The sequence below is a fragment of the Schistocerca nitens genome, chromosome 2, assembly GCF_023898315.1.
Source record: "Schistocerca nitens isolate TAMUIC-IGC-003100 chromosome 2, iqSchNite1.1, whole genome shotgun sequence".
In the NCBI taxonomy this organism is placed as follows: Eukaryota; Metazoa; Arthropoda; class Insecta; order Orthoptera; family Acrididae; genus Schistocerca; species Schistocerca nitens.
The window spans coordinates 983,446,191-983,473,704 of record NC_064615.1 but is presented as its reverse complement, the minus strand read 5'-3'; the positions used below and the strand labels follow the sequence as shown (position 1 = coordinate 983,473,704).

Sequence of the window (27,514 nt, the reverse complement as noted above, 5' to 3'; positions counted from 1 at the left end):
CACGTCATCTTCGTGGTGTTGCAATTTTAATGGCCAGTAGTATATAAAAGGTACCTTGCCTTCGACAAAGACTAGATTGCAATTCCCGTTTCATCCTTTCAGTTTATAACAGAGAATGGCCGTACACTTCCACTGAATACGGAAAATTCTTATCAGCTTTACTGACCAATGACCACCCTCACAATCACTCTGAGGCGCGCTATAATGGCAGGTGTAATTCCACATCAACACAGATGTGGCCTTATGAGAACAAGTACCAATAGAAAAACAATGCTTAATTCCACTCAAGAATGAAGGGACCGTGACATCCAGCATTCCAAGCATTGGTGTTATTGCCTCCAGTCCTCACAGGTGCCGAAAAAAATTAAGATTGCACAGTCAACTAGGAGCTTACTGACCGGGCTGCACGCGGCGTCCGCTGCTCTTCCCACAACTCGCCGCCATCAATGCTTAATCCAGCCGGCAAAGCTTGCCTCCGACCTATTTGACCATTCGCTGCTTCTCGAGGCTCGTAGCGGACAGCAGAAGTCCCCAAAACCAACAACTTGCCTGCCACGTGCCCCCCAGCTCACTGTCCGTACCATGGCCCGCCAAAAACCAACAACACACCTCTCGACCAAAGGCCCTAGCCCTCGATATGGTCCGCAGCTCGTGGTCGCGCAGTAGCGTTCTCGCTTCCCACGCCCGGGTTCCCGGGTTCGATTCCCGGCGGGGTCAGGGATTTTCTCTGCCTCGTGATGACTGGGTGTTGTGTGATGTCCTTAGGTTAGTTAGGTTTAAGTAGTTTTAAGTTCTAGGGGACTGATGACCATAGATGTTAAGTCCCATAGTGCTCAGAGTCATTTGAACCAATGAGCCCTCGATATGTGGTCAGGGTCGATATCGGCAGCCAAGTAGTTAGTGGCGCCAGCGGGATGCCATGCCTGACAAAATTGTGGCCGCCACGGCTGAAAGTTGCATATGATATTCTTTCCAGTGAGTTGCGCCATGTCGCTAGAAATACGGTATTCGGTTGTGACCTTTACTCTCTATAACGGTTCTTGAGAGCGGAAGGCTCTTGGTGCCATCAGGGGAAGAAATACAGCGACCAGACAGGTATTTGCACCTTTTTCTGCCGACGCACGTTAACGATTCTTCATCCATCTTCAGCTGAATAATAGTTTCTACCAAGATACAACATAAAGGACACTGCTCCCTTTACCATACGACTTAAATATGCTGACGGCCTAGATATGACTCGTGATTAAAATTGCTATTCTTACGAAACCATGTCTGCAATAATGACAACAATTACTTTGTGTTCCACGTTATAGACCGGATTTTAGAAGTTCAGCGTCGTAACTATTGAAACTTGCTTATTAAATTTTTTATTTAAATAGAAGTCACTAAGAAGGTGAAAATTCTACATTATTTAATTCTGAAACTCCTGAGTGAAACTGAACGTATTGAGCTTACTTTCTCTTTACTTAGTCTCATCATTTCAACACTGGCCCACAATATCCTAGCGCAACGTAATCTGACTGCTCAAAAAATGATAACCTGATTTCAAATAATTAATAGAAAAGAATGGCCCTGAAATAGAAGAAATCCTAACAATAACCCATACATATCATAAGTCACTTAACTCACAGAAAATCTTCCTGACGTGAACTACAGCGATACAAGCGCTAGTACTGCCAGTTAAATAAAAAATTCTACCTGCTGGAGGCTCTAATTACTAATAGGCGTGGAGTCAGCAAAGGAAAGATTTTGTTGTAGAGCAAACAATGTATTTAGCAGATTTTACCCTAATCATGTGACAACCAGTTCAAAAAAATTATATAATCATCAGTAATAAATCTCAATGACGGATACACATGTAGCCCGTCCACTCGCGCTAATACTGCAAGCCTCCAACACTGCTAATAGTTAACCTGTAACCTCCAGCACTGCAGACTACTCACAACCAACTTCCATCACTGCTGGCTGTTCGCCTCCAACTTCTATCACTGCTGACTGTTCGCCACTAACAGCGAGTCCGACCAGCCACAGAGAGTCTCTTACAGAGTGCGCACAGCGCTGTCAGGGTTATTAATGCAGAGCGCTACATAGCGCTGCCAACATACAAACACAGAAACAGCCTACTTACACTAGACAATCACCGTGCTCTGGGTAAAGATCACCACGGTTTCAGCGGAAATGAAACTGACGACTCTCTAGTTAAGAGTTGGCTCAAATGGTTTCTGAGCAGCCGGCCAGAGTGGCCGAGCGGTTCTAGGCGCTACAGTATGGAACTGCGCGACCGCTACGGTCGCATGTTCGAATCCTGCCTCGGGCATGGATGTGTGTGACGTCCTTAGGTTAGTTAGGCTTAAGTAGTTGTAAGTTCTAGGGGACTGAAGACCACAGCAGTTACGTCCCATAGTGCTCAGAGCCATTTTTGTTTCTGAGCACTATGGGAGTTAACATCTGAGGTCATCGGTCCCCTAGAACGTAGAACTACTTAAGCCTGGCCGCGTGGGATTAGCCGAGCGGTCTCGGGTGCTGCGGTCATGGACTGTGCGGCTGATCCTGGCGGAGGTTCGACTCCTCCCTCGGGCACGGGTGTGTGTGTTTGTCCTTAGGGTAATTTACGTTAAGTAGTGTGTAAGCTTAGTGACTGATGACCTTAGCAGTTAAGTCCCATAAGATTTCACACACATTTGAACATTTTTGAACTAAATCCTAACTAACCTAAGGGCATCACACACACGGTCTTTTCTTGCCATATTTTGAGAGGTGACAGTATGGACCAAACCAAGGAAAAAGTCCAGTAAACGTGACTTCTAAAGTGCATGTCTTAAGAGCTATGAGCACTTCATCATCTTCGCTGCTATGAAACACACATTTCTTCTGCAAAAAAAGTGCTCATGCCCCCTAAGGCGTGCATTTTAAAGCCCATGTTTACTGGATATTTTTTCTTATTTTGGTCCATACGACATCCTCCAAAATTATGGCTCTTAATGTACGCATGTCAGAGACCACGTTTCCGGCAATCTTTTGCTTCGAATGGTAGTTCATTTCATGTCCTTGAATACTGACCACTCCTCTTGGAGCATTCTGTTTACCTTATTAACTGCTGATATAATTACTGCGTTGAGAATTAAAGTAAATATTCCGTTAAGCTATTGGTATATGTGTACGTGTGATAAAACAAATTATTTAGTTTACAGCATATTATGTATCATACATTGGCTGAGTGGATCATTTTCGAAGGCCACGAATAAAATAAAATATAACGAAAAACTAAGCTTACAGAAGAAAATATTATTCGCTCTCTTAAAAAGAAAACACTGGTCGCTCTGAAGCACTGTAGATGGTGCAGGACCGATACTATGGTTTATGAGACGCTCCAACACTGACGTAACTCATGGCAGTGAAGTTTTCCGTATGTGCCAGTCGATTGTATGACTTCAGTATAGTAAGATGGGTAAATGGGAAAACGTAACAGAATGACACGAGGCAGCTGTCGTGTTTAGAAGTACCCATGGCCGCGCCGTGAACAAAGTCGCCTTATCTGCTACAGAAGGCCGGTCGGTGTGGCCGAGCGGTTCTAGGCGCTTCAGTCTGGAACCGCGCGACCGCTACGGACGCAGGTTCGAATCCTGCCTCGGGCATGGATGTTTGTGATGTCCTTATGTTAGTTAGGTTTAAGTAGTTCTAAGTTCTAGGTGACTGATGACGTCAGATGTTAAGTCCCATAGTGCTCAGAGCCATTTGAACCATTTTTTGCTAAAGAAGAATGCTGAAGATTAGATGGGTAGATTCCAAAACTAATGAGGAGGTATCGAATAGAACTGGGGAGAAGAGGAGTTTATGGCACAACCTGACTAGAAGAAGGGATCGGTTGGTAGGACATGTTCTGAGGCATCAAGGGATCACCAGTTTAGTATTGGAGGGCAGCGTGGAGGGTAAAAATCGTAGAGGGAGACCAAGAGATGAATACACTAAGCAGATTCAGAAGGATGTAGGCTGCGGTACGTACTGAGAGATGAAGCAGCTTGCACAGGATAGAGTAGCATGGAGAGCTGCATCAAACCAGTCTCAGGACTGAAGACCACAACAACAAACAACAACAAAGCCAAATATTCAATTCATTAATTACTGCATTTTACAAACCTAAATAAAAGTACACAGTGAAGATGGGCGAAATATACTCAAATTTGTTACAGCATTGAATAGCATAACAGTTGTTTTTATAATAGACCAACCAGAACTGTCACAATTAAATGTGCTTGTGTGAGTGCGTGCGCGCGCGCGCGCGCGCGTGTGTGTGTGTGTGTGTGTGTGTGTGTGTGTGTGTGTGTGTGTGAGAGAGAGAGAGAGAGAGAGAGAGAGAGAGAGAGAGAGAGAGAGAGAGAGAGTGAGTTTTAGACCGTCGGACCTCGAGGATGCATGAGTTTCTCGTATTCCAACGGAAGGAAAATTAACTTTCCAAATATGACGGGAAATGGTGTTGATGAAATGGATAATTAGGCGCACCCAAACTAAGTAGCATGTGACGGTGACGTTGCTGAAGCCTTTTAGGAACGTTATCAGCGACGACGCGCTGCGTCGGAGATCTAGAGGAATCCAGCGTCAGGGTTTAACGACGCCCGTGTCCCAACCAGACGGATATTGGCAGTGTCGTAGCGCCTCGCCCGTTGATGAGATTTCCAAAAGGCAGGGGGGCGCCGCGCAAAGGTAATTAGCAGCTAGATCTAATCAGAGAAGACTCCCCATTGATCCGGCGGCCGAGTTAATGACGTCACTCAGCATCGAGTCCGTTGTTGATCCCGGCTTTTAGCCGGTAAATGGGCGCTACCGCCTGGCCCACTAGGCTAATTTGCAGTAGCCGGCGACGCCGCAGTCTGATAGCATGGCGGCTTGCTTCCACCGCGTCCACGCCCGGAACGATTATTGGGCCTCTACTACGTCTAGATTGGACTCTTCTGCTGTCGTACAATCTGTGTATCTGTCGATGGTGGCTGTGATTACGGGGCCGTAGATTCGATTCGTAAGCGGTCATACTTTCTAGAAACAGAAAAATTCTCCTCTTGGAGCACAAAAAGGACGAAATGTTCCTCTTTAAAAGCCTCGGACAGAAAAATGGGCCACTACTGACCATTAAAATTGCTACACCAAGAAGAAATGCAGAAGATAACAGGTATTCATTGGACAAATATATTATACTAGAACTGACATGTGATTACATTTTCACGCAATTTGGGTGCATAGATCCTGAGAAATCAGTACCCAGAACAACCACCTCTGGCCGTAATAACGGCCTTGATACGACTGGGCATTGAGTCAAACAGAGAGAGCTTGGATGGCGTGTACAGGTACAGCTGCCCTTGCCGCTTCAACACAATACCACAGTTCATCAAGAGTAGTGACTGGCGTATTGTGACGAGCCAGTTGCTCGGCCACCATTGACCAGACGTTTTTAATTGGTGAGAGATCTGGAGAATGTGTTGTCCAGGGCCGCAGCCGAACTATTTCTGTATCCAGAAAGGCTCGTACAGGTGCTGCAAGATGCGATCGTGCATTATCCTGCTGAAATGTAGGGTTTCGCTGGGATCGAATGAAGGGTAGAGCCACGGGTCGTAACACATCTGAAATGTTCAAAGTGCCGTGAATGCGAAAAAGAGGTGACCGAGACGTGTAACCAATGGCACCCCATACCATCACGCCGGGTGATACGCCAGTATGGCGATGACGAATACACGCTTCCAATGTGCGTTCACCGCGATGTCGCCAAACACGGATGCGACCATCGTGATGCTGTAAACGGAACCTGGATTCATCTGAAAAAGTGACGTTTTGCCATTCGTGTACCCAGGTTCGTCGTTGAGTACACCATCGCAGGTGCTCTTGTCTGTGATGCAGTGTCAAGGGTAACCGCAGCCACGGTCTCCGAGCTGATAGTCCATACTGCTGAAAACGTCGTCGAACTGTTCGTACAGATAGTTGTTGTCTTGCAATCGTCCCCATCTGTTGACTCAGGAATCGAGAAGTGGCTGTACGATCCGTTACAGCCATGCGGATGAGATGCCTGTCATCTCGAGTGCTAGTGATACGAAATGTCTACATCATTTGACCGCTTACGATCGGGGGCGAGGAGCTGTTCGGCTCGAAGCCAGTCAAAACGTCAGTACTGTGGTTACAGTAATGGGTGTGTTCAAAAAGTCATCTCGTGATTAGTAAAGGTTATGCGAAAGTATGCCGGCGGTCATAGACGTACCATCACACATCAAGAGGTTAAATACACTCCTGGAAATGGAAAAAAGAACACATTGACACCGGTGTGTCAGACCCACCATACTTGCTCCGGACACTGCGAGAGGGCTGTACAAGCAATGATCACACGCACGGCACAGCGGACACACCAGGAACCGCGGTGTTGGCCGTCGAATGGCGCTAGCTGCGCAGCATTTGTGCACCGCCGCCGTCAGTGTCAGCCAGTTTTCCGTGGCATACGGAGCTCCATCGCAGTCTTTAACACTGGTAGCATGCCGCGACAGCGTGGACGTGAACCGTATGTGCAGTTGACGGACTTTGAGGGAGGGCGTATAGTGGGCATGCGGGAGGCCGGGTGGACGTACCGCCGAATTGCTCAACACGTGGGGCGTGAGGTCTCCACAGTACATCGATGTTGTCGCCAGTGGTCGGCGGAAGGTGCACGTGCCCGTCGACCTGGGACCGGACAGCAGCGACGCACGGATGCACGCCAAGACCGTAGGATCCTACGCAGTGCCGTAGGGGACCGCACCGCCACTTCCCAGCAAATTAGGGACACTGTTGCTCCTGGGGTATCGGCGAGGACCATTCGCAACCGTCTCCATGAAGCTGGGCTACGGTCCCGCACACCGTTAGGCCGTCTTCCGCTCACGCCCCAACATCGTGCAGCCCGCCTCCAGTGGTGTCGCGACAGGCGTGAATGGAGGGACGAATGGAGACGTGTCGTCTTCAGCGATGAGAGTCGCTTCTGCCTTGGTGCCAATGATGGTCGTATGCGTGTTTGGCGCCGTGCAGGTGAGCGCCACAATCACGACTGCATACGACCGAGGCACACAGGGCCAACACCCGGCATCATGGTGTGGGGAGCGATCTCCTACACTGGCCGTACACCACTGGTGATCGTCGAGGGGACACTGAATAGTGCACGGTACATCCAAACCGTCATCGAACCCATCGTTCTACCATTCCTAGACCGGCAAGGGAACTTGCTGTTCCAACAGGACAATGCACGTCCGAATGTATCCCGTGCCACCCAACGTGCTCTAGAAGGTGTAAGTCAACTACCCTGGCCAGCAAGATCTCCGGATCTGTCCCCCATTGAGCATGTTTGGGACTGGTTGAAGCGTCGTCTCACGCGGTCTGCACGTCCAGCACGAACGCTGGTCCAACTGAGGCGCCAGGTGGAAATGGCATGGCAAGGCGTTCCACAGGACTACATCCAGCATCTCTACGATCGTCTCCATGGGAGAATAGCAGCCTGCATTGCTGCGAAAGGTGGATATACACTGTACTAGTGCCGACATTGTGCATGCTCTGTTGCCTGTGTCTATGTGCCTGTGGTTCTGTCAGTGTGATCATGTGATGTATCTGACCTCAGGAATGTGTCAATAAAGTTTCCCCTTCCTGGGACAATGAATTCACGGTGTTCTTATTTCAATTTCCAGGAGTGTATGTAGTCCTCGTGGCGCCTTGGCAAATAGCTGGAGACATTGCAACTGTTACCATTACACATGTCTCTTTGTATATTATACTGAAGTGGCGAGCGAAAATTTGTACCAAGGCCGGAAATCGAACTTGGATCTCCTGCTTATTAGGCAGGTGCGCTAGCCACCAAGTCACCTTGCACAGTGGTTCGCACAACTGCACGGTTTACCCTAGCATGCCTCCCTCGTCGATCCAAATTGTCACTGCGCTTCGTTTTGCTTTAAGCAGGATACCCGGCTTAGATTCCTGGTTTTGGTACAGATTTTCACTCGCCACTTCAGACTGTATACGTAAAATCATAACTGCATGTGATCATTAAAGCCTCTGAAATTGTGCCATTTCATTTGTAATAGTATTTGCACCTGGATTTCGCGCTAGATCCCCCACTTGCGTTCGAAGCTGAGGTGCTATTCTAGAATAGCCAGGATAACCGTGAAATTATGCGAACAGCTGTGCCAAGAAGGCTTAGTGGCTAGTGCACCTGCGTAGTAAACAGGAGAGCAGGATTCGATTCCCGGCCTTAGTATAAATTTTTACTCCCGACTTCAGTGTGTATACTTAAAATCATATCTGCATGAGACTAGTAAAGTCTATAAAATTGTCATTTCATTTGTACATATGTCTCTGTCAGAACCATTTTGCGGCGATCCAATCATGCTGACTGGTATGCTCAGAAGCCTGTAAAATGCATCCCACTTCAAGGACGCCATCGTCAAAAAAGAGTTGGTTGGTGTAGGAAGCAGTCCGGACCCGCGCGACCGCTACGGTCGCAGGTTCGACTCCTGCCTCGGGCATGGATGTGTGTGATGTCCTTAGGTTAGTTAGGTTTAATTAGTTCTAAGTTCTAGGCGACTGATGACCTCAGAAGTTAAGTCGCATAGTGCTCAGAGCCATTTGAACCATTTTTTTGTAGGGAGCATGTTGGTTGGGGTCAACAACAGAAGTTCAGCGTGACGTTCTTCCAAGATTCCCGCTTCATTGTGGCAACTGATTCTGGCCACCAGTTATTGTGAACAGAGAGGGAATGCGTAACGTATGGCGAAAGCTTATGGTGTGGGCAGGGATTATGCACAATGGCCGAACACAGCTGCATATCTTTGCGCAAGGTACCTTTACAGCACTTTGGAATTGCAGGGAGATTATTCTGTATAATGTCTTTTGTTTAGGGGTGAGGTAGGTCCGGAATTTCTATTTATGGATGTCAGTGTGCTCCTGCACAGGACCGCTGAGGGGTCTGACTCACTGGAAAGTGAAGATGTTGAACGTATGGAATGGCTGGTTCAAATGGCTCTGAGCACTATGGGACTTAACATCTATGGTCATCAGTCCCCTAGAACTTAGAAATACTTAAACCTAACTAACCTAAGGACATAACACAACACCCAGTCATCACGAGGCAGAGAAAATCCCTGACCCCGCCGGGAATCGAACGTATTGTATGGCCTGCGTACTCCCTGGGCCTAAATCCTACACGGAATGCCTGGGATGCTCTTGGCAAACGGGTTTCTGAACGAACATCTCCTCCCCGAACAGTGCGCGAACTTAAAAACGCCTGCCGCCCGTTGTGGCCGAGCGGTTCTAGGCGCTTTAGTCTGGAACCGCGCGACCACTACGGTCGCAGGTTCGAATCCTGCCTCGGGCATGGATGTGTGTGATGTCCTTAGGTTACTTAGGTTTAAGTAGTTCTATGTTCTAGGGGACTGATGACCTCAGATGTTAAGTCCCATAGTGCTCAGAGCCATTTGAACCATTTTGAAAAACGCCTTGAGAGCGGAGTGGGGCAATAATCCCCAACGACTCCCTAACCGTTTGGTAGTCAGCATGATTAACATATGCAAAATGTGCATTAGTACCCGAGAAAGGCATATTCCTTACTGGCAGTCCGATATCGATATCTGTGTTGAAAGTCTGACTTGTGTCACACATGAATGTTATTTCTATCTGTTACCTTGCTTTCCCAAGTGGTAAAACCGGTACCATTTTTCGTTATTCATGTACCACTCCACTTTTATTACGTATGTACTGTGTTTCGCGTCATCCATCATTGCTTTTGATTACTCTTGTGCAGCTACGTTTCTGCTCCTGAGCAAGTCTCGAGCAGTGTACGTACCGGCAACTCACACCTGGCGCCAAAATAAACTGTCAGTTTCGATGCTTGAGTGAAAATTCACCTCAGGTTTTTATTAATTAATTGGTGAACAAGATACAATCGTGCAAAGGCGGACAAATATTTTTAAAACTCACTGTGTTTTACTTCAAGTCGATATGGCGTTATATGAAGGGTTCACGTGCTAATTTATTCCACAGATGAAACCGCCATTGCCCCACCATCCTCGTGGTTATGTAGTGTGTCATTCTACTACAGAAGTCAGTTTGAACGTTCTGTTCCTTTGTATTGGCATTTTGTATGTAATACACTAAATTATAGGCCCATATCATTAACGTCGATATGCTGCAGGATTTTGGAACATATACGAGGTGTGGCTAGAAAAAAACCGGACTAGTACTGGTGAAACAATAAAACGAATGCAATAAGGCTGAAAGTCGCGTGGCCTGTCACGTGACTCTCGCTCCGCCTACTGCTCGAGTTTCATCTGCCTCCTGCACTCAGTCTGCCCGTGGCGTCTGTTTTAAGTAGTTGACGTTTTGTCGGTGCGTCGGAAAATGTTGAGTGTACAGAAAGAACAGCGTGTTAACATCAAATTTTGTTTCAAACTAGGAAAATCTGCAAGTGAAACGTTTGTAATGTTACAACAAGTGTACGGCGATGATTGTTTATCGCGAACACAAGTGTTTGAGTGGTTTAAACGATTTAAAGATGGCCGCGAAGACACCAGTGATGACACTCGCACTGGCAGACCATTGTCAGCAAAAACTGATGCAAACATTGAAAAAATCGGTAAACTTGTTCGACAAGATCGCCGTTTAACAATCAGAGCAGTGTCTGAGTTAACAGGAGTTGACAAGGATTACCGATTTACCAATTTTTTCAATGTTTGCATCAGTTTTTGCTGACAATGGTCTGCCAGTGCGAGTGTCATCACTGGTGTCTTCGCGGCCATCTTTAAATCGTTTAAACCACTCAAACATTTGTGTTCGCGATAAACAATCATCGCCGTACACTTGTTGTAACATTACAAACGTTTCACTTGCAGATTTTCCTAGTTTGAAACAAAATTTGATGTTAACACGCTGTTCTTTCTGTACACTCAACATTTTCCGACGCACAGACAAAACGTCAACTACTTAAAACAGACGCCACGGGCAGACTGAGTGCAGGAGGCAGATGAAACTCGAGCAGTAGGCGGAGCGAGAGTCACGTGACAGGCCACGCGACTTTCAGCCTTATTGCATTCGTTTTATTGTTTCACCAGTACTAGTCCGGTTTTTTTCTAGCCACACCTCGTATTGTGTTAGAACATTATGAATTACCTCGAAGAAAACGGTCTATTGACACACTGTGAACATGGGTTTAGAAAACTTCGTTCCTGTGAAACACAACTAAGCTCTTTATGCACATGAAGTGTTGAGTGCTATTGGGGTTGTTTTGGGGAAGGAGACCAGACAGCGAGGTCATCGGTCTTATCTGATCAGGAAAGGACGGGGAAGGAAGTCGGCCGTGCCCTTTGAAACGAACCATCCCGGCATTTGCCTGGAGCGATTTAGGGAAATCACGGAAAACCTAAATCAGGATGGCCGGACGCGGGATCGAACCGTCGTCCTCCCGAATTTGAGTGCTGTTGACAAGGGATTTGACACTGTACCACACAAGCGGCTTGTAGTGAAATTGCGTGCTTATCGAATATCGTCTCAGTTATGTGACTGGATTTGTGATTTCCTGTCAGAGAGATCACAGTTCGTAGTAATTGACAGAAAGTCATCGAGCAAAACAGAAGTGATTTCTGGAGCTCCACAAGGTAGTATTATAGGTCCTTTGCTGTTCCTTATCTATATACACGATTTGGGAGACAATATGAGCAGCCGTCTTCGGTTGTTTGCAGATAACGCTGTCGTTTATCGACTAATAAAGTCATCAGAAGACCAAAACAAACTGCAAAACGATTTAGAAAAGACATCTGAATGGTGCGAAAAGTGGCAGTTGATGATAAATAACGAAAAGTGTGAGGTCATCCACATGAGTGCTAAAAGGAACTCGTTAAACTTCGGTTACACGATAAATCAGTCTAATCTAAAAGCCGTAAATTCAACTAAATACCTAGGTATTACAGTTACGAACAACTTAAACTGGAAGGAACGCATAGAAAATGTTGTGGGGAAGGCTAACCAAAGACTGCTTTTTAGTGGCAGGACACTTAGAAAATGTAACAGACCTACTAAGGAGACTGCCTACACTACGCTTGTCCGCCCTCTTTTAGAATACTGCTGCGCGGTGTTGGATCCTTACTAGACCGGACTGACGGAGTATATCGAAAAAGTTCAAACAAAGGCAGCACGTTTTGTATTATCGCGTAATGTGGGAGAGAGTGTCACAGAAATGATACAGGATTTGGGGTGGATATCATTAAAACAAAGGCATTTTTCGTTGCGACGGAATCTTCTCACGAAATTCCAATCACCAACTTTCTCCTCCGAATGCAAAAATATTTTGTTGACACCGACCTACATAGGGCGGAACGATCACCACGATAAAATAAGAGAAATCAGAGATCGTACGGAAAGATACAGGTGTTCATTCTTTTCGCGCGCTATACGAGATTGGAATAATAGAGAATTGTGAAAGTGGTTCGATGAACGCTCTGCCAGGCACTTAAATGAGATTTGCAGTGTATCCATGTAGATGCAGACGTATTTGTCATAACTCATGGAATGCGGAATACTTGTTACCCGAATGAACGGAAACATTTTCAGTTAAGGCGACGTAGTGCACCCAGTCTGGAGTAGCACAGTTCGGTACTGGCCTTTGCTACGCTGGTGTGATCCCGTATAGGAAAGTAACGAGGTCTTAGCGTGCTGAGGCCTTGTGCCCTGCGGGAGGTTCGCGTGACGAAAGCTGGGAGCGGGGCTCTCTCATCGGATAAGGGAGGACAAATGCGTCCCTGTGACCGCGCACACGAGCCTTCGCCGGGGGTCACGTCTTTCGTGGCGATAATCAGGCGAGAGAGGCCTTTGATGAAAAAGGGGAGCTTTTCCGTTCAGGACACTCTCAGACTCATAATCTACTTTAATCAACACTTCTTTAAGTCCTACGTTGTGTCAAATACTCATATTACTGATTTTCATTATTAAGAAGAATTACACTCGAGTGCGTCCTTTGAAATGGCAATTGAATAAAATAATTAGTTGTACTAGCTGAAAACATTTAATCGGAAGTGTGGTGCGTTACTATTTCTTTTATTTTGATAAAATATAAGGGCGATCAAAAAGTTTCCCTTTTTCGACCTTGCCGCATCGTATATGCAACCTAGCGCGACTGCGATGCGCTTATATAAGCAGCGACGTGTAGACAAGGGATTAGTGTGGCATTCCTGTGTTTGTGACGTGCATGCGGTAAATGTGGGAACGTGAATGTGGTGTGCGTACTATAAGACCTTCGGTACACACACCATCAGATTATTTGACTTGTCGCTCTAACGAAGTAGGCGAGTGCCAGCAATATGTCTCGTGGTCTTATTGTGGCGTGTTTATCTTCTGCCGTTAGGTCAGACGATAGAAATGCCACTTGCACACTTAGAGTAGCAGATTGATGGTGACCAACCTTAAACAGAACTTGATTAATTTTCACACACATTTATTAAAATAGTAACAAGCATAAACCTTACGTAACTTGATTCTGGATGCTATTTAAAATTGACACTCTGAAGTTCCTTTGGTCTTGGTACGTTAATCTTCTTCTCACATATCTCTGATACTTGACAAAGTGTCTATACATTTCGCTTCATGGCTACGTACAGGAATATGATAATCTTATTAGGCGCAGACTGAAACTTGACTATAGACTGGTACAGACAAATGCAGACTGGTACAGACTGGTGCAGACTAATGCAGACTGACTAATCGGAGGTCTGTACACTCGTTGTAGTACCTCGCGCGTTCAGGTATCACTGCGCGAGTGTGATCTGCGAGGAGAAAAGTTTCTACGTTAGCAGCAATCTCATTGGCTGCGTTACATATTAACACGCGGATCGGCGGAAGCAGAATTTGGTCCGTCTCTAAGGCAGCGCCATCTCGTAGTGTGGAGACGGACGAGCGCTGCGCCTGCGCTGTTGTGCTTAGCGGGGCGCGCTCTAGTGGGAAAGTTGTGTACGCGCTGACTACGCGGAACTATGTACACAACAGTGAACTACGGCGACGTTGCGCCCAAACAGGAAAAGACGTGCTGTTCTTCTTTTGTTGGCTGTCGAATCACAGACCCCAGTAGACATCTATCGGAGAGTGAAGAACGCATATGGGGCAGCATGTCTACCGAAAACAACCGTTATGGGAAGGTTCGACAACAGGTGCTGCTTCACGATAACACACATCCCCATATCGCAAATGTCGCAACGCAGAAGTTAGGGCAACTGATGTGGAAGACACTGTAGCACCAACCCTCTAGTCCTGGTCTCTTTTTGATCGCCCCTTACGTATTTGTTGAATACGATCTTGAGTTCGTGGTACGACATTTCTATCAAGAACATGATAAATAGGGATGAAAGATGATTCGAACAAAAACCGAATATCTAGTAATCAATAGCGATCCTAGATTTGAAGTACGCACCGTTAATGGAGTAATTATGAGACTGACCGAAAAATTAAAATATTTGGAAGCATATCTTGAGAAAAGTGTGTTTAGTGTACAGAAGTAAAACACAGGTTACAACAACACAGAGAAGTAATAAGCTGTTAGAGTATTTTTTTTTGTTTTTGTGGGAAAAGAAAATTTTCCAACAACGACAAGAAAAGACTGAGTAGGCTAATGGATGCTCTGTGGATCAGAGCAGTGGATTTAACGAGGACCAATAGCTGTGGAAATAGATTATTTATGAAGGAATGTCAGAATATCAAGAATCGAGAATAACCTACTGGTGAACTAAAAGCTAGAATGACGATAAATGAATCGGTGATAGGACTGAAAGAAAATCATTAAACTGGTACGAACATTTGTTAAGAACACCAGATCATCGCTGATCAAAGAAAATTTTTAAAGCAAAACCAACTGACAGATGGAAACCATGACGTTCTTGTAAAGACAGTATCAGGGAAATAATGGTGCATCGCTCTATGAGCAACGAGGTTACCCTGAATAGATAGGCTTGGCAGAAGATAACAATTATACAGAAAAATAGTAGTGTTAATTACTTTTGCAGCAATTTATCCTGTGTAATAATAGTAATTAATATAATAGTTATGGACCACAGCTAGACTTATTTAGAAATATTTACTCCAAAACTACAAATATATTTCTATCAAAAATTCAGTCGAGAAAGGAAACTATCGTATGTCTATGTTATTAATGAAAACCTCCAAAGTAAAATTTATCGCTTCGTATCCGATTCTTAAAAAATGTGGGTGTCAGAAAAGGCGATGGTTTATCTCCACTTCTTTTACAGCATCTCCGAACAAAAGATGTGAGAATTTGGAATCACAAACTTAAATACCACAGAATGTTTCCACTCATGCTGGAAAGAAGGAATAAAAATGAGTTACTAACATTCACAGATGATTCTGCCGTTTTTGCATAACTGCTTGAGGTAATGCCTAGTGCATTAACTGGAACTTTAGTGTTTTAAGGAATATTAACACTTAACAAGATCTCTCATCGTAAAAGAGGAGGAGATCTTGCCGACAGTGAATTGGAAAGAACGCAACAAAAACCATGTTAAATGAAAGAGAAGAGGAGCGAGAGATACGTCTGGCATCACAACGGAAGAGAATGAAAAGACTAAGAGAAAATTTAATTAATGAAGAGCGAGATGAAATTAGAGAAGTTGATCGAAAACAAAAATGAATCGCACGCATCTGCATTATGAATCGCAGTGCATCTGTAGTATGAATAGCAGTACGTCTTGGGAAGTTCCAGTAAGTCTCGAACGATACATTCCGAGTAGATACTTTTGGCCTCCTCTCTTTCGTCAGAGGGGACCAATGGCTTGTGAAGGAGTGTAGGTTACAGATTGTATGGGAAGAAATAAACCCTGACATATCTAGAGGACTTGACGCACCTGTTCGGGGCATTTAAAGCCTAGTCCACACCGGAACAATGTTGCGTGTCTTTGCTGCGGAGCTGCGCCGATTCAGTTCCTCGCATCTGCTCAGCAGTAGCCTCACAATAAAGTCTTGTCTACACTACGGGGCCAGTGTCGCTCGAAACGCCTCAGGAACTAGCCTATGAGGGTCTATTTGTGTCACTTTTACTTCTGATTAATAAAAATGCAGATTGTGACTCAATAACACAGTGGAAGTTCGTTTTTTTAATTATAAAGGATTCTTCAGCATTGTGTTTGCTGTAGCTGACGCTAATTACAGTTTCATATGACTTTATGTGGGCTGTTAAGGACGAATTTCTGGCGACGGAGTCTTTAAATATACAACGCTCCATCAAAAAAAAAAAAAAATAGTGGAGCACTGGCTTTGCCTCAGCTCCGCCATTGGCTGGGAGAGAAAATCCTGTCCCATACGTGTTTCCTTTGTTACGAAATTTCATGAAACCATATCCTTGCTGGAACAACCAATCACTGTCACGTGCTGATAGAATATTTAGTTACCAACTAAGTCGTTCAAGCCACATTCTGAAAAATTTTTTTGGGATGTCGGCCGCGAAATTTCGGATTATATGAAACCTATATCACTACAAACCCAGTAAAGTGGAAACGGCGATTCTTGAAAGTACCTATTTGCATCATTTTTGGGATGCCGTTCAGAAACAAGTTACACTCCATCTGGCACTTACGAAAAGGAAGATTCTGCCGGGAACTCCATACATCGAGCGTGACTATTAGAACAACAAGAATCGCGACTTCTAGTGCTACGAACTATACCGAGGAGATCTTCAAACGAAGAACAGGAAATCCGAAATGAATGTGGAGATTACTTTGTATCATCTGAAGGTTGAATTTATTTGAAAAAAAAAATTACTTTTTCCTAATCTTCGTTCTGTTACTTATAACAATAGTAAATGTTATTTGAAATTCATAACAATTATTAATTTCATTTTATCTTACTTGATGTCATTCTGCTACGACTTCCCCTTAACTGATTCACAGATAGGGAAGATATGAGGGATTCACATCCAAACCGTGAACATTTTTAGAAGCGCTTTCTACTTTCCTCTAATTTCTTGAAAATGACTTTTCAGATAGTGACTCTTTTCTATTTTTGCTATTAAAACGCCTAACTTTTCTGACAGACATTTCAATGCATGCCCTCGGTTGTCGCAGTTTCTATATCCCTTTCAGATCTGACGTTTTTCTAGAGGAAGGAAAATTTTTCTCTGTTAATGCTCTTAGGTGATTTTTCAATGATTTTAGATGCAAGATTTATACAAAAATATGTACTGGTTTTCAAAACGTACTTTGTGCACTTGGCTTCATTTTATGGACTCAATGACTACTATAAAATTCTCTTTTGTGATGAATACATGATCATTCAATAATTATCATGCAAAATACCAGTATTCAATTATACAGCGGAATATAGAAACCAACCACATCCATGTGTTCTGGTGGTAACTAGCTTACGTGCAGTGCTGTGCACTGCTGTATTGACATGCTGATAATTTCATAGTGATGTACAACAGCTGGTAGCACGTGCATATGATGGAAAAGCTGAACATTCGTAAATGTGTACTTCAGGTTTCTATTGAGAAAAAAAAGCCTCTGTTGCAACGACGGGACAGTAAAAGTTAACGTACACAATTGCAGCCAGAGGGATATTCAGTATGTGTGATGTTCCACTAGCAGTTGTTCATTTGAAGATCCTCAATTAGTTTCCGTAATCCACAAATTGGAAAATATAAAATACAAGCCCAGTAGACGACGACAATGACACTGTCGACTACGTGCCAGATTGAGCCAAACTTACGCCGAACGTGTGCACACAGAGAAGCCTGTTTCGATTTGATTCATATTTTGTATCACGTTAGACCCGCCACAAACTCCTGGGACATGGGAAAATGTTGCGGGTCTTAATCGCAACAGTGCCAATCCACACTCGATTCGGCCGCATAAAAGACGTCCAGTACAAACAACGAACCCCTTGAGTGCGAGGTTGCAAAGAGCCAGTGATATTTACGGCAATTGACACCCCACATATTGCCTACCACGTAACCACAATATTGACTGCTAATGGCAACAAGGGCGGGATTGGAGATTTCCAGTGGTGAGCACAGCGTGAGGCTATAGACCGTAGTTGAACTGCTTAGTCGACGAGTAACTCACAGCAGTGCTACATTGCCAGTGGTGTTGATACAGAGGAGTGCAATTGCAAAGATAAACAAAGCAAGCATTGCACTGTATCAACAACAGCTGTTGCCAAAGTTGACATTTCGTCAAAAAGGAATGAAAGGAATTTTGCAGAGTGAGAAAGAAATGGCAGACGAAATATCTGTTGATTGCAATAGAGGACGCTTCTGTGACAGTCGCCAATGCGCATGAGTTTCCGCGCAAATTTTTGCTATAAAGCCGACACCGTGAACTAGAACTCGCCACCCTCCCTCCCTTCTCTTTCCTTTTTCCCCATCCCCTCCCTCCTTCCCTCTTCCCCCGGGCTTCCCCTCCCCCTTCCTCCCTCCCCCCTATCTCCCCTGCCCATGGCATCTGCTCTCCCCTCTCCCTCTCCCCCCCCCCCCTCCTCTCTTGGCAGGTCCCCGGACTCGTACAGGGATAGTGAACATTCGCGCGCCGGAGATCAAAGCATCGTGTTCTGTGTGTGCCGTCGTTTTGTGCTTAAGTGGTTCAGTGTTATTCGTTTTGTGCACCTACATTCACGTGTGACAATTTTCGTCTCTGTCTGTGTCGAAGTGTCTGAACAATTTTATCTTGGACTCTACGCCCGTGAACGGAACCTTCTATTTTAAAAAGTGTTTGTCTCCGTTTATATGTCCAACCATGTTTTTCCTTTAAATGTCTTCATTTGTATACACTCCTGGAAATTGAAATAAGAACACCGTGAATTCATTGTTCCAGGAAGGGGAAACTTTATTGACACATTCCTGGGGTCAGATACATCACATGATCACACTGACAGAACCACAGGCACATAGACACAGGCAACAGAGAATGCACAATGTCGGCACTAGTACAGTGTATATCCACCTTTCGCAGCAATGCAGGCTGCTATTCTCCCATGGAGACGATCGTCGAGATGCTGGATGTAGTCCTGTGGAACGGCTTGCCATGCCATTTCCACCTGGCGCCTCAGTTGGACCAGCGTTCGTGCTGGACGTGCAGACTGCATGAGACGACGCTTCATCCAGTCCCAAACATGCTCAATGGGGGACAGATCCGGAGATCTTGCTGGCCAGGGTAGTTGACTTACACCTTCTAGAGCACGTTGGGTGGCACGGGATACATTCGGACGTGCATTGTCCTGTTGGAACAGCAAGTTCCCTTGCCGGTCTAGGAATGGTAGAACGATGGGTTCGATGACGGTTTGGATGTACCGTGCACTATTCAGTGTCCCCTCGACGATCACCAGTGGTGTACGGCCAGTGTAGGAGATCGCTCCCCACACCATGATGCCGGGTGTTGGCCCTGTGTGCCTCGGTCGTATGCAGTCCTGATTGTGGCGCTCATCTGCACGGCGCCAAACACGCATACGATCATCATTGGCACCAAGGCAGAAGCGACTCTCATCGCTGAAGACGACACGTCTCCATTCGTCCCTCCATTCACGCCTGTCGCGACACAACTGGAGGCGGGCTGCACGATGTTGGGGCGTGTGCGGAAGACGGCCTAACGGTGTGCGGGACCGTAGCCCAGCTTCATGGAGACGGTTGCGAATGGTCCTCGCCGATACCCCAGGAGCAACAGTGTCCCTAATTTGCTGGGAAGTGGCGGTGCGGTCCCCTACGGCACTGCGTAGGATCCTACGGTCTTGGCGTGCATCCGTGCGTCGCTGCGGTCCGGTCCCAGGTCGACGGGCACGTGCACCTTCCGCCGACCACTGGCGACAACATCGATGTACTGTGGAGACCTCACGCCCCACGTGTTGAGCAATTCGGCGGTACGTCCACCCGGCCTCCCGCATGCCCACTATACGCCCTCGCTCAAAGTCCGTCAACTGCACATACGGTTCACGTCCACGCTGTCGCGGCATGCTACCAGTGTTAAAGACTGCGATGGAGCTCCGTATGCCACGGCAAACTGGCTGACACTGACGGCGGCGGTGCACAAATGCTGCGCAGCTAGCGCCATTCGACGGCCAACACCGCGGTTCCTGGTGTGTCCGCTGTGCCGTGCGTGTGATCATTGCTTGTACAGCCCTCTCGCAGTGTCCGGAGCAAGTATGGTGGGTCTGACACACCGGTGTCAATGTGTTCTTTTTTCCATTTCCAGGAGTGTATTTGTGTTCTCTGCGGCTAAAGAGCGGCGTCGTCTGCTGCTGCATGGCCTGCCTGTAATACAGGTCTCAAAATAACAATAAAGAAGAAAAAAAAACTAGAACTCGCCAGAGGCAGACACTCACTCGAAGATAGCTGGACGGTTGCCAGCTGAAATGTTATGGCAAGAAGTCAAGCCGGCCGCGGTGGTCTAGCGGTTCTGGCGCTGCAGTCCGGAACCGCGGGACTGCTACGGTCGCAGGTTCGAATCCTGCCTCGGGCATGGGTGTGTGTGATGTCCTTAGGTTAGTTAGGTTTAAGTAGTTCTAAGTTCTAGGGGACTTATGACCTAAGATGTTGAGTCCCATAGTGCTCAGAGCCAGCCAAGAAGTCAACATGATCCGGCTGCAATCTCGAAACTTCATAGAACTTGACGATGCGCAGCAACTGCGGAATCGGTCCGAAAATTTGTAGTTGAGATAAACGAATTTATCCCACCGTTCAATAAATAATTTGTTTTCAACTCCGACCAGCTGGGATTTGAAGAGGGAATGCATGTCAAAGGAACCCTGGAAATCAGTGGTGCCTAGAGAGTAGTATCACGATCAATTAACATCAATGCCTTAACGAATTATGCCGACTGTTCATTTGGATGGTAAGTTGATTAGAAAGTTATTTATTGTGCTGGGAGAAGTTGTAGGTGCTTTGCGCCATGCGATTCTTTCTCGTGTGTGTGATCTTGCAAGGGCAGCAGAGGATATTTACGTCACAGCAAGAAAAAGTGGGAAAATGGTTGTAAGAGAACTATAAAACTGTGGTATGAGCACTTCTTTTGGCCTATAGCTGACCAAAAATCTTACTTTTGCTTTATTTTGGTCTGCATATAAAAGTCATTCTACTTTGGAGCAAACTATCCCTCCTGAAAAATGTGTTACATTGCAGTTTATACTATCTGGAACCACTGGAAAAATTGAGCCTCCGAATTTTTTTTCCCGTGCCTATAAAACATATCATCGCGATATTTGCAGCTACTCCTTAAAGGATAGCCAGTTTCACGATACGCTCCACGACAAATTGTTTCGCATTCGGGTGCATGCCATCAAATTCCATCAGTTCTCATCACCCTGTTACACCAATAAGATTCTATATAGAATGAGATTTTCACTCTGCAGCGGAGTGTGCGCTGATATGAATCTTCCTTGCAGGTTAAAACTGTGTGCCGGACCGAGATTTGAACTCGGGACCTTTGCCTTTCGCGGGCAAGTGCTCTACAAATTTTTTTATATCATTTTGTTCGATATTGTTCGTTGCATGTGTTCGGTGCGGATGTCCAATGACACTCGTTCAAGTTCAGTGTTGATCCGTTGACTGAGTTTTTTTATTGCAGAGGGCAGCTAACCCTCTGACAGAACACGCTGAGCTACCGTGCTGGCATCCAATTGAGCTAACTAAGCCCGAACCACCATCCGTCCTCAAAGCTTCAATTCTGCCAGTACCTCGTGTCCTACCTTCCCTAGTTCGAGTTTCGGTCCGGCACACATTTTTAATCTGCTAGGAAGTTTCATGATTCTATATAAATTCTTTAAAACTGGAGACCTGGCTGAAAGTACAGCACGATTTGTAACTCCCAAGTAATTGGCCTTTGATCTTTATGGTGAGACACTTCGTAATCACTGTGGTGCGCAGTTTTTCAATCGGTGTTCCTGGTGCAAGTTAATGGTTTGTTTTGAACATTGAGTGTCGACGGTGTCCATTTTGTGAAGTGTGATACACACATCCCATAGAAGTTTGATCTCTGTACCCCTCTTCCCAGGATACTACACTACTGGCCATTAAAATTGCTACACCAAGAAGAAATGCAGATGATAAATGGGTATTCATTGGAGAAATATATTATACTAGAACTGACATGTGATTGCATTACCCAGAACCACCACCTCTGGTCGTAATAACGGCCTTGATACGCCTCGGGATTAGTCAAAGAAAAACTTGGATGGCGTGTACAGGTATAGCTCCCCATGCAACTTCAACACTATACCACAGTTCATCAAGAGTAGTGACTGGCGTATTGTGACGAGCCAGTTGCTCGGCCACCATTGACCAGACGTTTTCAGTTGGTGAGAGATCTGGACATTGTGCTGGCCAGGACAGCAGTCGAACATTTTCTGTATACAGAAAGGCCCGTACAGGACCTGCAACATGAGGTCGTGCAAAATCCTGCTGAAATGTAGGGTTTCGCAGGGATCGAAAAAGGGTAGAGCCACGGGTCCTAACACAACTGAAATGTAAAGTCCACTGTTCAAAGTGCCGTCAATGCGAACAAGAGGTGACCGAGACGTGTAACCAATTGCACCCCATACCATCACGCCGGGTGATACGCCAGTATGGCGATGACGAATACACGCTTCAATGTGCGTTCACCGCGATGTCGCCAAACACGGATGAGACCATCACGATGCTGTAAACAGAACCTGGATTCATCCGAAAAAATGACGTTTTGCCATTCGTGCACCCAGGTTCGTCGTTGAGTACACCATCGCAAGCACTCCTGTCTGTGTTGCAGCGTCAAGGGTAACCGCAGGCATGGTCTGCGAGCTGATAGTCCATGCTGCTGCAAACGTCGTCGAACTGTGCATCTAGATGGTTGTTGTCTTGCAAACGCCCCCATCTGTTGACTCTGGGATCGAGACGTGGCTGCACGATCTGTTACAGCAATGCGGATAAGATGTCTGTCATTTCGACTGCTAGCGATACGAGACCGTTGGGATCCAGGACGGCGTTCCGTATTACCCTCCTGAACCCACCGATTCCATGTTCTGCTAACAGTCATTGGATCTCGACCAACGCGAGCAGCAATGTCGCGATACGATAAACCGCAATCGCGATAGGCTATAATCCGACTTTTATCAAAGTCGGAAACGTGATGTTACGCATTGCTCCTCCTTACACGAGGCATCAAAACAACGTTTCACCAGGCAGCAGCTAACATTGTTTCTATCATAACTTTTAACACAACACTTTCAAACGAGTCTTACTGAAGACTGAGCTTGCGACTTCACACTCCAGGGGTTCCGAGTGAGTGCCCTGTGGTCTGGTTTCTACACGACCAGTCACCTCGCGCGATGTTGTACGTGCCCTGAATAGCAACTTGTCAGTACTGCTACAGCTCTCGTAAGCGACTTCGGTATTGTCCTTAGTCTTTTCCGCTTCGCATTAGAAGACTCTTAACGGCGCTACCAGCTGTGAGTGTTCTTTCGCCGTACGGAATTTAGTGTGGCGACCCAGCTACTGTGCGGTGTGCCTTCGCGGCCGGCTGTAACGGACGTGTCCTGCCTGGGTGTTGCAGAAGACGCGTTACGGAGCGGAGGACCAGCTGCCGCCCCCGCCGTCGCCCCCGCAGCTCAAGGAGCTGTCCTCTCTGGACGGCGTGCCGCGGCCCACCCCCACCGACCGCCTCCACAGCGGAGACGGCGTCGTTCTTCGTGACGCCGCCCTGCACCAGGTCAGTACCACCTCTCCCTGCTCACGTTAAGGTGCACTGGGCGTCCTATCTTGCAGTGCTACATTTCCGATAATGGTGACCCTATGTCAGAGCTTATTAAGAACAAGGACTTCAAAAAAAAATGTGTGTGAAATCTTATAGGACTTAACTGCTAAGGTCATCAGTCCCTAAGCTTACACACTACTTAACCTAAATTATCCTAAAGACAAACACGCACATCCATGCGCGAGGGAGGACTTGAACCTCCGCCGGGACCTGCCGCACAGTCCATGACTGCAGCGCCTTAACAAGGATTTCAAATTTCCAGCATATCTATAGCACTAAAAGCCGAACCCGGTGCAAGGTGCACAGTACCAGCTGTCGGTCGGTGTGGCCGAGCGGTTCTAGGCGCGTCAGTCTGGAACCACGCGACCGTCACGGTCGCAGGTTCGAATCCTGCCTAGAGCATGGATGTGTGTATTGTCCTTAGGTTAGTTACGTTTAAGTAGTTCCAAGTTATAGGGGACTGATGACCTCAGATGTGGAGTCCCACAGTGCTCAGAGCCATTTGAACCAGTACCAGCTACAGATTACGTATCTAACGACTTCCAGTGAAAGCAATACTTTGGACTTAGTTTTTCATATAATTATTGACCGAATTTAAAAATTTAAGTTGTTGTCGTAATCTACTCATTAAGCTTATGTTAAAGGTTTATCTACTAACTCGACCGAAAGTCCTAAGAGATTCTGGTCTTAATGTTAATTCAGTAAACGAATCGAAGCCATCTGTTCAGTCACTCTGTAACCAGAACGACACTGAAACTGAGCATACGCCGAAAAGGCAGAGATACTGAACGTCTTTTTCCAAAAATGTTTCGCAGAGGAAGATAACGCTGTAGTTCCTCCTTTAAATCGTCACACGAACTACAGAATGACAGATATCGGAAAAAGTCCCCAAGGGATAGAAAAGCAATTGAAAATGCTCATGAGAGGAAAGGCCATTGGAGCTGACTTCATGTTTATCTTTTTTTTTTGAAGGCATTTGACTGGATTGATGCGGCCCGTCACGAATTCCTCTCATCAACTTCTTCATCTCACAGTAGCAGTTGCAACCTACGATCTCGATAATGTGCTGGATGTGTTCCATTCCCTGTCTTCCTCTGCAGTTTTTACCCTACCTCTTCTAGAGGCCAGCTGATCTATGTTTTCCGCATGAGTCTCTTGTATCGCGACTACGTCGATTTTGTTCTGAGTGAGAACTCCCTGGAGAAATTCACATTTGCTCCTACTTATGCCTTCAGTGTTTAGGTGGCAGACTCGGAGGCACGGTCCGAGTGCTCTAGTCAATTCTTCATCGTTCATTTGGTCGGTATCACTCATGATGTGTTTACCAGGAGATCCAGCACAGGATTATCTGGTTGCCTTTAGTGCTAGTTCATTTAGCGTTACCCAGGGTGCACGTGTAGTATTCTACTACGGACGCGAACTAGCCTTACACTGTACTGAGATCTTCGGCTCTGGGACTTGTCTACACAACAGCAGAATATGCCGCACCGGTATGGCTAAACAGTAAACACACAGGCATGATCGATGCTCAACTAAACTACACAATGAGGATGATGTCAGGAACAATAAAGCCAACGCCTTTACACTGGCTACCTATACTGAGCAACATTCCCCCACCGGACCTGCGCAGAGAGAACGCTCTCATACGCGAGTATGGAAAAGTGCTGAACAACGAGAAACTGCCAATCCATAAGGATGTTCCTGCCCTGGAGATGAACAGATTGCGCTCAAGACACCCCTCTTTAAAAAAGGCAAAAAATACGCATCCTCTCAACCCGGATTATGGCAACCTCTGGAAAATGCGGTGGAGAGAATCTGTGCCCCAAAACCTGCAGAATATGCCATGCATCAATGTCCAACCACCAGGATTCAATTTGCCAAGGAAAACTTGGACGACCCTGAATCGAATTCGGACAAATAACGGCAGATGTGCAGGCAGCCTCCATAGGTGGGGTAAAATCACCACCCCGAGATGTGACTGCGGTGCGGACCGGCAGACGATTCGCCACATCGTGGAAGATGGCCCACTGAGACGTTTTGCAGGAGACCCCAATGAGTTTCTGACCGCGACTGAAAGTGCAATAGACTATGTCACAAATCTGGATGTTCGTTTGTGAACTTTTGTTTGTTATATATACTTTTTTTAAACACTTTTATATCTACAACTATATGTTACACACTGTGACCACTCTTTATTTCTGTGTCTTATGATTTTTATGTCTTTTCTATATGATGTGTTATATGCCATAAGCTAAATAAATAAAAATAAACCCTACCTCTTGCGCCATGAAAGTGCCGTACCATCCTGTCTCTTCTTATTAATGCTTTCTATATATTGCTGTCCTCACCGATACTGCTGAGAACCTCTTCATTCCTTACCTTATCAATCCACCCAATTTTCAACACTCTTCTGTAGCATCACATCTCAAATGCTTCTATTCTCTTCTGTTCCGGTTTTCACACAGTCCATGTCTCACTGCCATACAATCCCACGCTGCAAACGTACATTCACAGAAATTTCTTCTTCAGTTTGACACTTACGTTTGATATTAGTAGACTTCTCTCGGCCAGGAATGCCCTTTATACCAGTACTATCCTGCTTTTTATGTCCTCCATGCTCCATCCGTCACGCGTTATTTTGCTGCCTAGCTAGCGGAATTTCTTAACTTCATCTGTTTCGTGATGTCCAATTCTAACGCTAATTTTCTCACTGTTCTCATTTCTGCTCCTTCTCATTACTTTCGTCTTTCTTCGATTTATACTCAATATTTTTTACTCGTTAGACGGTTCATTGCATTCAGCACAACCTGTAACTCATTTTCACTTCACTGACGATAACAATGACATCAGCGAATCTTACTATTGACATCCTTCGACGTTGAATTTTAATCCCACTCTTGAACCTTTCTTTTATTTCCCTCATTGCTTCTTCGATGTATAGATTGCACACTAGGGGCGAAAGACTACATTCCTTGCTTACATCGTTTTTTAATCCGAGCACTTCGTTCTTGTTTTTCCACTCTTACTGTTCATTCTTGGCCCTCACACATATTGTATATTACCCGTCTTTCCCTATAGTTTACCCCTATTTTTCTCAGAACCTCGAACATCTTGCACCATTTTGTATTACCGAACCCTTTACCCCGATTGACAAACCTACTGAAAGTGTCCTGATTTCTCTTCAGTCTAGCTTCCATTATAACCTGCAACGTGACAAGTACCTCGTTGGTGTCTTTACTTTTTCTAAAGCCAAACTGAAGGTCATCTAACATACCCTCAGTTTTCTTTTCCATTCTTTAGTACTCTATTTTTCTCAGCAACTTGGTTGCATGAGCTGTTAAGCTGAATCTGAGATAATTCTTGGTTTTGTTGCCTCTATCCATCTTCGAAATTGTGTGAGTGACTTTTATCCGGAAGTTTGATAGTATGTCGCCAGTATCACGTACTATACAAAGCAAAGTGAATAGTCGTCTTGTGCCCAATTCCCCCAGTGATTTTAGAAATACCCATGGGATGTTACCTGTTCCCTCTTCCTTATTTCATTTTAAGTCGTCCAAAGCTATTTTAAATACTGGTTATAATATTCCAGTCCGGGGACTGGTTGTTTGTGCTGTCATCATCATTTCATCATCAGCATGAGTGTATTTTTCACTGCACACTTTTCCGAATTTCGCTCAGTGTCTTACATTCACGTAAATATCACAATAACTATCACAATTAACGAACCTGACATATATAACTACAAGTAAAGAAAAAATGAATTTTTT

The 27,514-nt window shown here is 45.6% G+C and overlaps 1 protein-coding gene across 1 annotated transcript in view; it reads left to right on the top strand.

The window, feature by feature from the left end:
• The window catches only part of LOC126235487 (uncharacterized), a 232,440-nt gene that overhangs the window by 204,210 nt on the left and 716 nt on the right, over positions 1–27,514 (top strand). Inside the window, exon 3 of the mRNA XM_049944207.1 lies at positions 23,547–23,702. Coding sequence (XP_049800164.1) covers positions 23,547–23,702 — 156 coding nt within the window. The remainder of the gene's footprint in view (positions 1–23,546; positions 23,703–27,514) is intronic.